This window comes from Bos indicus, chromosome 5 (genome assembly GCF_029378745.1).
Source record: "Bos indicus isolate NIAB-ARS_2022 breed Sahiwal x Tharparkar chromosome 5, NIAB-ARS_B.indTharparkar_mat_pri_1.0, whole genome shotgun sequence".
Lineage (NCBI taxonomy): Eukaryota > Metazoa > Chordata > Mammalia > Artiodactyla > Bovidae > Bos > Bos indicus.
In genome coordinates this window covers 15,643,924-15,659,862 of record NC_091764.1, presented here as the reverse complement: position 1 = coordinate 15,659,862, position 15,939 = coordinate 15,643,924, and the positions used below count along the sequence as shown (strand labels likewise).

Genomic DNA, 15,939 nt, shown 5'->3' with positions numbered 1-15,939 from the left:
GATGGTGGTTTTACGCTAGAGGTAGAAAAATAGAGCTTAGTTAAAGTGGCCTCGATCAAATTATGTGGAAAGGAAGATGTTTGATCATTTCTGTGGTTTGTGGTGTTCTTGTTTTTGATTTTGCTCAGATAGAATTACAGAGTGGTCTTGTTTATTGTCTTTCACCATCAGGGTTAGAATGACCCTGTCTGAAGTTTTATACTGTGAAATCATTTAACAGGAGGGCACCATAGCCTCACTGCTGGTGCCAGGACAACTCCCAGTTGATTGCTGTCAGTGGCTGCTTTTCTTTTCTTTTTCACATATAAAGAAAAATAAAGTAAGTTAGATGAAATGAGATGGAACGCATTCAGGGAAGTATGGCCGTGGACAAATAAAGAAAGTTGGATGGATGTTGACTCAGGGATAAAGGTAATTTAAGAAAAATCTTTACTGTATGCATATCACATGTGCAGAGATCTAAATGATGTGAAAAATAAACTATGAGAAACTCTGTAGAAGACTGTAGCAATTAAAATAATGGTTGAGGCATAGCAAGGAGGCTGAAAAATGCAGTGCCTGAAATAAGTTAGAAATACATTTCTCTTTCAAGTAACAGTCTGGTTGATCCAGGGTGGTGAGGTAGATTTGGTCCACAGCATTGTTAAAGGATTTAAGCTCTATCAATCAATGTCATCTTCAAGAGAATGGTATTCATTTGTGTGGTTAAAATAAATTCATATTTAAAACCAAAAAAAAAAAAAAAAAACAAAATAAGGAAAAAGTCAAAGTTCAGGGAATGAAGTTTCTCTTTAAGTTATAATAGACCCACAAGTTATATTTTTACATTTTTTCTACCCATTATCTGTTGGCTCTAACTTAGGCATTCCTATGAAAAGGGAGACTTGTCTTTTAGTGGGTGTCCTGTGTACAGGGAAAAAGATTTTTAACCAGAAGAGCTTTCCAGAAAAGAAGTTTCAGCATCTGTAAAGGCTCTGGAGCAGAACAAACTGGATATGTTAAAGGAATGACAAGAAGGCCAGTGTGACCAGAGGAAGTGAAGCCGCTTGGTCCTGCCTGACTCTTTGTGACCCTTTGGACTGTAGCTTATCAGGGTCCTCCGCCCATGGGATTTTCCAGGCAATAGCACTGGAGTGGATTGCCATTTCCTTCTCCAGGGGATCTTCCCAATCCAGGGATCGAACCCAGGTCTCCTGCATTGCAGGCAGATGCTTTACTGTCTGAGCCACCAGGGAAGCCCTGAGACCAGAGGAGGATGAGTGGAATTCAATAGAATAGACAATACCAAAGCATTTCAGGCCTTTCATGACAACATTTGATTTTATTCAAAGTGAAATGGAAAGACATTGTGGGGAGTTGAGGAGAGACATATGGCATAATCTAATTAATATTTTTAAAACCTTATTCTGCTATATGGATGCAGATAAATAGAAAGACAATGGGAAAATGGTTAGGAAGAAATTGTCACAGTCCAGCCAGAGGGGGAAACTTGCAAATTAAGGCAATAATGGTGGATGATGTGGCAAGAAGCAGAGAGATATGACATGTCTTTTGAATGCAAAGCAGCAAAAGTTCTTAATAGATGAAATCCCAGGTTCGTATTAAAGAGCGTGAGTGCATGCTCAGTCACAAAGTCGTGTCTGACTCTCTGAAACCCCATGGACTGTAGCCTGCCAGGCTCCTCTGTCCATGGGGTTGTCCAGGCAAGAATACTGGAGTGGGTTGCCATTTCCTTCTCCAGGGGATCTTCCCCACACAGGGATTAGACCTATGTCTCCTGCTTGGCAGGCAGATTCTTTACCTCTGAGCCACTTGGGTGGTGGCGTGTAGCAGAGAAGAGTTAAGAATTATGACTAGATTTTTTTTATACCTCAGTAGGTGGTGGGACCATTTACTAACAAGCAGAAATGAAGCAGTGAACCTCAGAAGAGAAGAGACATTTCCTCCATTGAAATAGAACAGAGTGAAGGGAAATGCTAGGGGATTGTAACATTCAGTTGTAGGACAATGATATAGTTTTCTCCTTATTGCTTTGAATTTTAGGTGAGATCATTAGAAAGGCATCTGACAAATGTGAGGAAAAGGATGAGAGTTGCAATTCAAGGAAAAAGATAAGATATAAAACAACCAGTAGAGAGAATTAGAGGCAAAATTTATCAGGCAAAGGAAATAGGGGTATTGGACAGTACTAAGGACCCACTTGAGATTGGGGATCACAAATTTGAAATGTGTCTCCTCATCAGGTTGGGGATTTTTCTCCAGCTATGTTCAGCTTCTCAGGTGAGGTCAGAATCAAGGGGAGATTTCAGTTTAACAAATGGTGTTTCCACAGGCTCATACAAGGTGGAAGGACAGGATGTTGAGGGTAGTAAGACAGTAATTTTAGTTTTGGATGATAAAATCTAAGCTAAGTAAAGTGCAAAGTGAGAGTGTGATTAGTAGTTGAAAAGTGAACAGAGGTGGGCAATAGATTAAGTAAGATCATAAATGGTAGAGTGAGAATCATAGATTATATGAACTGAAAAGAGAAGATGACGTGGATAGAGTGAGCAGAGTGTTTGGAATTGAGATTTTTGGAGAAGTTGAATTTATTGAGAGTATAATAAGTTCTATAGTATGACTGTGGAAATGATGGGATGAGATGAAATGGTTAAAATGTTTATTATTGGAAGTGAAGATGTCAGAGACTGAGGAGGGTGATTGTGGAGCGATTTTGCCCACGTAGGTGAAACTCATAGATAACGAATGAAGCAAGTAATAGGAGATCAGCTGTTGTTCAAAACGCCAAGGGTTAGATCATGAAATTGTGTTATGCTCTGTGGTTTTTTGAAGGAGAAAGGAAAACCGGTATGAAAGTGGCTAGAAGAAGTGTTAAATGTAGTGTGGTTAATATATTCCAGGCACTGTTCTAAGCATTTTATGCCATATCAGACCACTTTGCCCTCACCCAGCTCTGACGTTTTGTAGTTGAGGAGACAGAGGTGTCCAAGAATACTAGTGAAGAGTGGGGCTGAAGCTGGGCATCCCGACTCCAGAGTGGACACTCCTAATCACTATGGAATAGTTTCCCTTTTAGGATCAGTTCCTTGGGCACTTTTTAATGTTGAAGCTGATAGGATTGTAAAAGATCGTGGGGAAGTGGTTATGAGAAATCATGATTTTACCAGAAAAAAACTCAGAGATTGGTGGGCTACACTTAAATCCTAAGTGGAGTTTAGCCTATGGGAGGGAGTGCTCTCAACTAAAGGACACAGAGTTCTCAAAACTCCTTAATTCCAGAATAACTCAAAACCTGGTTATCTTCCTTCAGAGATGACTGTGGGACTTGGTTGCATTGCTGTAAATAGAGGTCCTCATAGGCCACCTGTCAAAGCAGCAGTCTAGGAGACCACTGTTAATGGTGGGTCGGAAGGACTATGAGGGTTTACGAGACCATAACTACAGTTTTTAAGGAAATTTATGAGGAGTTATTTAAAGTATTCCTTTTGCCTCAAAAATGTTCTCCTAAGTGGGAAACATATTAGTCATACAAATTCCTCAGTGAAGTTAAAAATAAAACTATCATTTACTGAATGTGAGGGGGAAAAGTGGATAAGGGTAACTATTCTAATGGAAGTAAATTTGCAAAGAAACATAGTTCTGATGGCTGTTGTGTTTTTATTAGCTATTAAATTCATTTAACAGAAAAACAAATTCAGTCTAAGATCATTCATTAAGACACGCATAATTAACAATAATTCATTAATCATTCTTTGAAGATGGTCCTATTTTACTTCTATTGCCTTCCCCATTTCTGAGATTAATGAGTAAGTCTTGGAAAAGCGCATGTGTTTCAGTTCAATGAAACATTCAAATAATAAAACAGGTGTTACTTTGTTCTGGGTTAATGACAGGTAGGCTAGACTTTGCGGTAAAACTGTCCTAATCTCTTTTAATTTGGTTTAGAATGGCAAACATTTTAACTGCTTGAACAACCCATTAAGTGCTTTGCAAAATGACAAAACATTCTATGTGACTTAATTAATATCTACTCCAATTATACACAACATTTCATGCTCAAGATCTAGATTTATTTTAAAACATTTAGTCCAATTTATAGTAATGCAGAAAAAAATCACATCTAATAAACCACAACTGTAGAAGAGACAAAATAATTGTGCTCTGTCACATTTCCACACAAATATAATTTGATATTTCATTAAAAGAAATCACAATCACATGTAAATAAAATATTTATCCTCTCAGTAGTAGTAAGAACCTCTTTTGAGTATGTAGGGTCTTCTGGGTTTATTCTCATAAAGCTGCCGTTTCAGAATGTAAGGAATTTTTCTCTTTATCACTTCTTCCTTTTCATTTTTGTCATTTCCAGCATCAAGAATGTCTTCCTGAATCAACTACAAGATAGACAGAATATGAATCAAACTTACATGCATTAAAGTCTTCCATTTCAAGCTGTTTCATCTACCTTTTATCTCATTTGCATTCAGACATAAGACATATGTGGATGATGTGGTTCATAGCAATTAAGTGTTTTGCTTGAGGACAGGTAGATATCAGGTGGCTGAGAGGATGAAAACATGGTTTTTCTTATTCTCTGTTCAGTGTTCTTCCTAGTTCATCAGCTAGCTTTAAACTTTTTTATTTGTCAAGGCCATATTACTACCTCCAAATGAAAAAAATTCACTTAATGTTACTTTCAGTATTTTCCTTCAATGTATGATAGACCAAAAGATGGAAATATATCATAAGTCACAACAAATATAGAGATCTGAATTTAGTGAACCAAGTTTGACCTCAAAGGTCAATAGAAATTTATATTCCATTGTTAATTAATGATTTGAATTGAAAGCCATTCTAGAGATCCATTTCTCAGTCATTAGAGAGAGGAATGCTTGTTCTGCCTACTTGCTCAGCTGTTTAAGCAAGGCTCTGTTTAAGTGTTAAAGATCTTTAGTCTGTGCTTCTTTAATTAATCATTAAAATCAAGTTCACATTCAAAAACTCAAGGAAGTTAATCTTCATGTAGAATCTTGCCTAATGTCTCATTGAACACGCTGTATTCTAAAATTAGTTCCAAATACTTTTTCAGATAGTACTGCTCTGATTCAAAATGTTCAACCAGCATAAAATATTTAGAAACTCTTCCCAGAATTTTGCACATGATTTACATAAGATTTTTAAACAAATCAATGCTAATGCTCAAGATAAGAATTATGTTCATATTTGTGATTATCTTCTAAACTTTGGGGTGACTATAACTAGTACTAATAGGAGACTAAGTTTTTAATCATAATCTGTATGCATTGAATCGTATCACAAATACTTTATTTCAACCCACAGCTATTCAATTTCAGAGAAGGAAAAACAGCTACTGTCAGAAAATCTAGTTCCTTAATCTTTTGTTTCTCTGTGCACATAGTCTGTAATTACTTGTACCACACTCTGAGTAATATCATCATTTCATTTTAAATCACTCTGTAACATTTCAAATAGCAAAAGTTTTAATCTTATGTGCACCTGATTTTTGTGTATTATGGTTTATTAAGGGTTTTTTTTTCTGAATAAAGAGCACATAATTGACATTTCCCAATTTTCCATGTTTTATTGACATAATATTTTAAAGAGAAAATCATTTAACTGGAATTGGAATTAGAGGATAAACAATCCAGCAAGAAAAATTAAAAACCGTTTTTTTATTTTATTTTAATCTGGAAAATACTTTTTTTGTCTAAAAGTTAGAATAAATACTAGAAGTTCTGCACTGCATTTCCTCTTTTCTACAGGATATCTCTGTGATGGCATGTTATAGAGATGGTTATAGAGATGGTCATATTAGCAGGAAAGGCACCCTCAGACCCTCAGATCCCTGATGTTGGTGTAAGCCCAGAATATGAAACATGAAGTAAATTTCTCTTAGGGGTTAATCCAAAAGAAATGTTTCCCTTGTTGGGAAAATTATAAAATTATAAATTTTCTTAAAGCATTTTCATCTTCCTTTTCTCCTCCAAATATTTTCAAACCAAAGGTGGTGAGTCACCAGTGTAGTATTTTTTTAAATTTTAATTTCATTTTTAAATGTTTAGTTGGAGGAGAATTGCTTTATGATGTATTGGTTTCTGCCATACAACAATGCAAATCAGCCATAAGTATACACATATACCCCCTCCCTTTAGAGCCTCCATCCCACCCACCCCCATCCCACCCCTAGGTGGGTCATCACAGAGCACTAGCTGGGCTCCCCGTGTTATATAACAGTTTCCCACTAGATATCTATTTTACACATGTGGTGTATAATATACATCCATTCCTTCATTGTAGTTCTGTATAGTTCTATATTTGGCTTTATTAGCCAAATAAAATTAGCTGAATCTAATTCAGCTTCTAAGGATGATTGAAATCCACCATCCACACACTCAATTAAAATAGAAGTAGAAGTGGTAAGTGGAAATATATATATTCTTATCATTCCAGTTTTATTTACCTAATATTTTCAAATACAAATGAAGCCTTTTGTGTTCTGTGTTTATTTATAAACAAACACACAGGATTTAGTATTTCTAAGAAAACATTTTGAGTTTCCTAAATTTCTTCAGCATGCCACTACCACCACCAGCACCAAAAGCTGCCTAAGCACGCCATCCACAATAAAAGCCTGTGGATCAAATCTGCCTGAAGACAGATCCCCCTTTAGAGACCAAAGGAAAGATATTTTGCTAAACTTCAAATATTTGCAAAACACTTTAAAGATCTGAAGGAATGTTAACCTCAACACATGGTTTATTCTTCCTTAATATTTGTAAATCTTCCTGTTATGATAATTATCAGGATTAAAACAATCAGTGTAAATGAGAGTTAACTAGTATAACCATAATCATATTCATATTTTTCTTTTGTTTTACCTCCCAGTGTTGAAAGGCCCTGCTGTGACAGATTTTTTGGAGCTGGTATATCGTCAACATTGCTTCCAAGCTAAAACCATCTAAGGCAGCAGGAAATTTCCTTCTTGTAATGAGCTCCTCCTCATGAAACTCTCCTGTTTCCTCAGCTTGGCTGTTCAGGTTATTTATAAGACTGCAGACATTCAGCAGGCTCATTTTCCAAGAGGGAACACTTGCCTTACTGATCTGAAATGTAGAAAGAAATAGCTATTGTAATTAAACTTATGTCATATGAGTTAGAAAATTTTCTACTGTGCTAAGCCATTACCTTTTAGGATCTAACTGTTACTCTAGCCTAACACTGTTATTAACTTAGTAACTTCATATCACAAAATTGAATAGCTCCAAATACTTCATATCCTCTATTTAACAAAAGCAATAAAGCTAACACATAAACACACACATACACAAGCAAAGCAAGAAAGAAAATAGAAATTACAGTAAATAGAAATGCGTAAATATATATGTATACATCACAGGTGAAAATATTCAAATACCACTCTCTCTTTATTATACTTCAGGTTAGTGTCCAATGGAACAGCAACTATGATGGTACTAATAAATATTGGCAATTATAGTATTGTGAGACCACAAATCTATTCCACACATTAATAGTTGTCATCTTGCTGCTGCTGCTGCTGCTGCTGCTAAGTCGCCTCAGTCGTGTCTGACTCTGTGCGACCCCATAGATGGCAGCCCACCAGGCTCCCCCATCCCTGGGATTCTCCAGGCAAGAACACTGGAGTGGCTTGCCATTTCCTTCTCCAGAATAGTTGTCATAGGTAGCATCAAAGCTGACTAATTTATTTATCTTAAAATTATAATATTTTCTAAAATAACTATTCTTTTCTAATAAGACCCTGTATGAAACCATTATTACCATAGTAAACAGCCTTCTCATTTGTCAATTTTAGGAGAAACTAAATGTGAAATAACTTATAAAAATTAATAAACCTCAAAGGACACAGATAAAAAAAAGCATCAGTTTTTTCTAAAGAACATAAAAAATGTTTTGTAATGAACACAGAGCTGTGATAAGAAGACTCAAAAATATTAGTATCGATTCTATTGGCATCAATTTTCTCTGAATTATTCTCCAAATGCAGTGCAATTGCAAATCTGGAAAATATGGGGAGACTGGAAGAAGAGGGAGTGTAGGGAAATAATTATGAATTCGAAGTATGAATGTGTAAGAACCAAGAAAATTTAGGAAAATAAAAAGCTCATGAGTCAGGACTTACTCTGCCAGATATTGAAAGATATCTTAGAGCTCAGTGATCAAAGAGTGATCAGAGAGCGATCAAAGAGTGGTCAAAGAGTAATCAGAGTGATCAGAGAGTGATCGAAAAGTGATCAGAGAGTAATCAGAGAGTGATCAAAGAGTGATCAGAGAGTAATCAGAGAGTGATCAAAGAGTAATCAGAGAGTGATCAAAGAGCAATCAAAGAGAGCTGAGCGCCAAAGGATTGATGCTTTTGAACTGTGGTGTTGGAGAAGACTCTTGAGAGTCCCTTGGACTGCAAGGAGATCCAACCAGTCCATCCTAAAGGAGATCAGTCCTCCGTGTTCATTGGAAGGACTGATGTTGAAGCTGAAGCTCCAATACTTTGGCCACCTGATGCGAAGAGCTCACACATTTGAAAAGACCCTAATGCTGGGAAAGATTGAAGGCAAGAAGAGAAGGGGACGACAGAGGATGAGATGGTTAGATGTCATCATCGACTCAATGGACTTCAGTTTGAGTAAACTCTGGGAGTTGGTAATGGACAGGGAGGCCTGGCGTGCTGCAGTCCATGGGATCACAAAGAGTCAGACACAACTGAGTGACTGAACTGAACTGGACTGAATCAAAGAGTAAATCAACAGAGCAAGAATAAATATTAAACTCAAAAGAGAATATAATGTCCAAATTTTGATCCAAGTCCATATGATTGAAAAGCACATAGCAAAGTGTGCATTTGAAGTCCTTAAGACAGTTGGTTCAGGGGAAATCTGGATTTAGATCTAGTTATAACCTTTATTTATATATTATAGTCTAACAATATCCAGATGGGTTAAATATGAGTAAAAGTAAAAATATGTAAATATATAGAATTTATTTTATAAATTTGGAAATATATTGTTAATCAAATAGCCAAACCAGAATCCATAAAGAAAAAGATAATTATATGCATAAATTTGTAAATTATCTCTAGAAAGCTAACAGCCTGAACTAAAATCAAAAGCAAGATATAGCGTAAAAGCTGTCACAAAATGCTAATATACTTAACACAGGAGCAGCTCTTCAAAAAGAAACTGGGGAATACTCCATAAAAGATATTAAACCTCAGGCAAACAATATGAGCAGACAGGCACAGAATCACTCATCAAAGAACAAATATGTAACAGAAATATGTGGAATGACGTTCAGCTTGGCTACTAGCAAGTCAAGGACCCTAAAAGTATAAGTACACTTGATGTATTTATGAGGATATGGAGAAACAACACTTTATCTTCTAAATATTTGTTGGTCTGAGTAAACCTTGCAATAACTTTTTGAAAAGTGTTTTTAGCAATATGTATTAAAATTGTAAATGTGCATACCCTTTGATTAAGATTTTATCCTAGGGACATGAAAACCTATAAGTACAAAGATATTCACTAAAATGTTTTCAACCAGTTTGGAAACCCGTTGCTTCAATTTTTCTGCCATGGGAAACTTAAGAGGTAAAATGTTCCATTCTGTGGCAGCAACACCTGATTTGTTACCAATTAAGGCAACGCTACAATTTTATATCCAGAAAGCTCTTTAGAGATCATCTGAATATGTTCCTTAGAACACTAACTTTGTACTCACTGTTTTTAAAAAGGAGTTTTGCTGTCAAGTAAATTGAAAAACTTGAGTTTAAAGGAAACTTAAAAGATTCTTGAATTTAGTATCCCCAGAATTTTTTGCTTGCAAATATTCATTAAAACTTTTCAGTGTGTGTGTATGTTAGTCACTCAGTCATGTCTGACTGCTTGCAGCCCCATGGATTGCAGCCAGCCAGGCTCCTCTGTCCATGGAATTCTCCAGGCAAGAATACTGGAGTGGGTAGCCATTCCCTTCTCCAGGGGACCTTCCCCACGCAGGGATTGGACCCAGGTCTCCTGCATTGCAGGCACATTCTTTACCATCTGAACCCCCAGGGAAGCCAACTGTTCAATGGTGCCAAGATAATATCCAATGCTCTTCAAACTAATTAGCCACAGAATGCTTTATTCATAAATTATTTGTCAGGACTTTTGTTGTCTGATTAATTTTTGGTTGAGAAAACAGTAAAGCATCTTGCTCTCTTCTGCCAGTTAAAACAGTCACTATAACACTTAGCAGTACTATTAAATATCACCTTAGCCCCTGTCATACTCTGGAAGCACAGCAGAGAGAGTACTTTGAACCATACGGTATCTAAATAGACAGGTATTAATATTTGAGAACATTTCTTATGAGGTTTAAATAGTTTACTCAAGAAAATGACAAAGACTCTCTCTTTGATGAAATCTGAGTCAGGATCCCCTGAACCCTCTTCCTGACAAGGTCCCGACCTTGGTCTTTGTCCTTCATCCAACTGAGGCCAATTTTAGCAAGAATCCTTCAGAGTCAAGTTCGTAAAAATGCCTCACTGTTAGTATCTGATCATCCTAGAATTCTGCTTAGTAGTCTAGCAAGAATCCTCCTAGATTCAGATTTTCCTTTTAGTAATTTTCCATACACTGACCCCCCACCCCCCACTCCAACCCTGCTCCTTGGCTGGAAATCCACACTTATCTTTGTTGTATTTGGAGTTGAACTTGACCTTTCTGCATACTGTGGATAGTTCTCTTTCTTAATAAAACTATACCAAAGCACTAGGATCAGTAATGAAGAGAATTCGATTGTGAGAAAAAATTCCTTTATCTTCCACTTCTAGTCAAACTTTGCCATTTCTCTTGACTTTCTGTTGCTACATTTTGGTGTCTAAACAGTTTTACTTTAAAATTGAAACGGCTCACATATTTTACCTTTAGAGTGGAAAGAGGAAAGCTGGAGGTTTTGGAAGCTTTTAATATGGAATTATTAATAGTATTATTAATTAATAAATAGTCTTAATAATACTATCCTTTTAAAAATTGAAATACAGCAATTTGCTTAAAATGGTCAAAAGTTTAGAGTTCTTATTTGCATAGAATACCCACAGCAAACATGAATTGAATCAGAGAGAAATAAGTGGTAGTAGTTTTGTACAAAGCAAGAAATGAGCTTTTTGTTCCCATTTAGCACCAAAATTGGGATAATTATGCTTCTGAGTGCTTCCTCATAGTAGTCTGTATTTTACTTATTTCAAAGAGGCAATGAGATTCAAATTTTCTTCCATGATCTGTTTTAAAGACATATTCCATAACTGAATGAAAGAGAAATATATAACTGTGTCTACACTTTTGCTACGTATTTTTCTTAAGAATAAAACTAAACCACACCATATACTGGAATTGCTTTTCCCTTGCAGTATCTTCATCAAGGAAGGAATCATAATCACTCCCACATTTTTGCAAAGTAGCTAGCACTCCTCAAACCATAACACATTTTGGAGATTACTTAGGACCTTTATTTATCAATTAAACTTGAAATCATAAAGGTAAAATCTCTACCAATACACTAAGGCATACTAATCTGCTTCATTATTTAAATAAGACTATTGACTTCACTTGTCTTCCTATTTATGAATTGAAGTGATTGTAGTCATGGTTATTCTGATTGAATATTAAACAAAGGATCCATTTTCTTAAAGTTAAATATACTTGGTCACTGAGTTTTAATGACTAAATAAAATTTGATCATTTGTGATAGGAAGTCTAACAAGTTATGGTAGAATTTGGTTTCAATGTGTTCAACTTTTATGGATCTGGGCAATTGTGGAAATACCCAAATGTCTTCTAAGGACCATAGTAGAAAATATGTCTGTTAGCTTTCAGATAATAATGTCTCACAATCCTAAACACACACACAAATGGGTATTTCCCCTTCACATCCACTACTGAACATAATTCTACTTACATGCTAGAGGTATTGCCCTGGACATCTGCCCAGTATATCTTTCATCATCTAATTAGGGAAGACCTGAGGTGGCAGGAGGAATTCTGAACATCTACTTTCTAATCACAGCATTTGTGGAGTCTGGAGTCCTCAACTTTGGGACCCGTGTTACAACAGTGATTACACAGGGTGACTGCCTCACTTCAAAATATATTTTTGATTTTTGGTTTTGTTTTGTTTTGTTGAGAAGCATCTTTTGGTTGGGAACGCTGTTCTCTAACCCTACATTTAGATATATTCTGATTATTTCATTCTGAGTAAATCAAAATTGTGTAGTAGCGTGGTACCTGGGGATATTCTAATTGAGTTTTATTCTTAGATATAGGCTGGAGTCTAAAAACCTTGCTTTCAAGATCCCAAGAGAGGAATAATAAGGTCCAGTACAAAGTTTTATCTGATTCAATACAAACAATACGCAGGTTCCAATAACATTTCTGTTATGGGGAGAATTTAAATCCAGAGGAGGAGTTCATGTAAATGTCCCACTACAGTATTCTTGCCTGGCAAATCTCATGGACAGAAGAGCCTGGCAGGCTACAGCTTATGGGTCACAAGAGAATTGGACATGACTTAGCAACTAATCAACAACAACTGCTGCTGCTGCTGCTGCTGCTGCTAAGTCGCTTTAGTCGTGTCCGACTCTGTGCGACCCCATAGATGGCAGCCCACCAGGCTCCCCCGTCCCTGGGATTCTCCAGGCAAGAACACTGGAGTGGCTTGCCATTTCCTTCTCCAATCAACAACAACTAGGAGATCATAAACTCCCACCCCAACATTTGAAAATGAGGATACAAAGGCAAGCATTGTTAACTAGCCCCCTTTGCTTAAGATCAGACTGTTCACAAGCACAGTTGCAGGCTTAGATCTCCAAGTTTCTGTTTGCCGGTCTTTGCTCTTTACTTTCTGTCACATTTCTTTCATGGATTTCACAAACTTTCATTCTTACTTTAGGAACTTCATTTCACTCTCCCCAATACAAAAACAAAAGGCAAAAATGTCACTTAATTTTCATTTATGTATGTAACTTGAAGTCAGTGTATCTTTCATCATATACAATGTGATTGAAATGGAGAGAGGATTTCCACATAAATGTGACTACTTAATTAAATTTGCAATGTAGTGATTGATATCACTAAACTTCTGTCCCTGTCACATTGATACCCTTAAGTCCTTTGAACTTAAGGAACAGTTTACCCAAAAAGGAAATGCGTCCCAGTGAGCTTTTCAGTCTCACTGGGAAGCTCTTACTATAAGAAGAGGATACCATGTTTGTAACAAGAGTTCATATGTTTTCAGTCTTTGGTTTAGAAAGAAAGAAAAAGTTACCTTTGATGTATGCATATTGGTCAGTAAATCTGTTTCTAACGCTTTCATTTCCTCTTCTGAATCTGAGTAAAATCAAAACCACATGTTTACTATATAACCACATATCATATAATTATAATTTGAATATTTAAGATTAATCTCAGAAAACTTTGTCTTAGAAGTTTATTGTCTTTGCTATGTATTTATTCTCCTTATAATAATATTAAAAAAACAATTATAGTTTTATTTTAGGCTAACAGAATAGAACAATAGAAGCACTTTTACAAAAATAGGCACATGATTTTAGGCCGAGAGCTCTCGATGATCTGGAGTTGTTTAATCTCTGAATCTCAGGATAATAAAACCTGATTATACTACAAAGATGTCATCAAATATGCTGGTTAATTTTTACTGGCAGTAGTCTACATATACATAGAGTGTATATATATTGATATTTTCAAAGCAAGATAATGAAAAGGTAAGTACAAGACATTTTTTAAAGATAAAACCAAAGGAAGTTACTTATTGATAATTTTGGAATAAGGAAGACACTGAGATTTATTTTATTTGAGATGCTATTTTACAAAACACACTTTGAAAGATTTGTTTCTCTATATTAAGCAACAATTTAGAATTATGTGTACTTGGCAATTTTATCACAGGCTATTAAAAAATCATTTAAGCAAAAGTAGAGATGTCCACCAATACATGTACAAGAGTGTTGAAAATGGACTTCTGATATTTTTTAGAATATCCTTTGTTTCCACTAATGAATATTTCACAGAGAAGAAAAACTTGGAAAATACATAAGGTAATAGAAATAAAGCTACGGGACACTATAATGAAAACCAGAGCAGGAATTTGAATTAAACATTTCAGTGTTATATTTATGACATTACAGTATAAAACAGGTTAAATGATTTTTTCTACACTTATCCCTTGTTTTTTTTTTTCCACCTTGATGTGATCATTCAATTATTTTTCAAACATTAATTGGAGCATATTGCAATCATTATATTTCATATTACTCTCTAAAATTTGAAATTTATTTTCAAGGTAAGCTATTGATAGATATTTAGCAATGTATGATTTCTTCTTAATTATTACATGCAAAATACACTATAGGGAAATAAGTTTTATCAATATAAGAATGATATTATTCTAGTTACATTATGTATTAACTTAAATGACATTCAAGAAAATAGTGAAATTCGTAATATGTCTACTTGTCACAGAAAAAAGTTACTTAAAATATATTCTTAAAAAAAACTTGGCATTTTTTTTGTATTTTCCTAGAGATCATTTTCTACAAATAATGCTTTATTCAGTTGATTCATTAAACATGAATATTCATTTTATCTTTATACACACACTATGAAGAAAATAATTCTTGAGAGGGAGAAGCCACCATGTCTTAAGAGAATGAATGAAAATGATATAAAGCATTTCAAATACAATCAGTTTGAATTATGAGTTTGCATTTTGACAGGCACCACTTCTGTACTTTTCATTAGATCAGCTTGATTTAAGTTTTACATTTTTTTTTCCTAGTGATTACATTGCAAACTGGAACATGAAGTGTCTCATTGAAATCCCTTATACTACCTAGCAAATTTAAAAAGGGAAGGGAAAATTTTCAGTTCTTGTAATCATAAATACAGAGAAAGAAAATATCCAGTTTCTATCACTAAAAAGCAAATCAGAATAAGGGAGAAACTCTTCTCCCCAGATACATTAGCATTAGTAACAACACATTGCAAAAACAGAAAAAGATATCATTTCAGGGAGTTGTGAAATGCAGCTGAGCTTACCTGAGCACAGACTCCAGGAGCTGAAAGCCAGAAGAATCATGCACACCAGCTGGATTTTCATTCCTGCCATCATCTTGAGCCTTCTAGCAAGCCAAGTTCATAAACGTCAGGAACAGGCTGAAGGGGGCTCTCTAGCACAGCTGACTTTGGAAGTACTGAACTATGAGAGATGCTTTGACCATTCCCTATATATACATGCAGGAGATGATGTCATGAGTATACAGAGATTATCTCTTCACGATGTACCCTTCATCTCCAACCCACCCCACTTCCTCCTCCCCTTTTCCTTTGTCCCCTCACACTTCACCCCCACTTCTGAACATCCAGGAACAGTGACATCTTCCCTAATTGCCACCGCTGCTCCAGATTATGACGCACAAAAGGAGTCATTCAAAAGCAATTCCATATAGAGCATACTGGAAAAGAACTTCCAGTACTATTCTTTCCCCCATTTCCTCTCATTCTTTAAGAAGTTGTCATTCTGATTTCGTGAGGCATAAGATCTGTTATTTCTAGTGTGAGCAAAATCTCCAGGATGAATGCCTAAAGTCAGTAATTCTTTAGGTTTGGAAGTTGTTAAAGAGTTAGGATTCTTTTCTGATAACCCACACTTTTGAACAAGTGTTTTGTGGTTTCAGGAATAATATAGTTCTGCTATACACTGTTGCCAATAAGCTGAAAGAAGAAAGGAGGTGGAAGATAAGCAGAGAATCAGTTATAATACTAGGTTAAGCAAGACAATTTAGAGAAAGGAGAGAAAACCAATTTTAAGGGAAACTCGTAGCTCTAAGAG

At 35.6% G+C, this 15,939-nt stretch overlaps 1 protein-coding gene across 1 annotated transcript; it reads right to left on the bottom strand.

The window, feature by feature from the left end:
* Positions 1-3,637: 3,637 nt before the first annotated feature.
* NTS (neurotensin) lies at positions 3,638-15,373 on the bottom strand. The gene is made up of 4 exons (XM_019960317.2): positions 15,147-15,373; positions 13,357-13,418; positions 6,900-7,124; positions 3,638-4,394 (listed from the first exon to the last, which is right to left on the bottom strand). The coding sequence occupies exons 1-4, from the start codon at positions 15,217-15,219 to the stop codon at positions 4,242-4,244; spliced, it is 513 nt and encodes a 170-aa protein (XP_019815876.1). The 5' UTR covers positions 15,220-15,373; the 3' UTR covers positions 3,638-4,241.
* Positions 15,374-15,939: the final 566 nt, after the last annotated feature.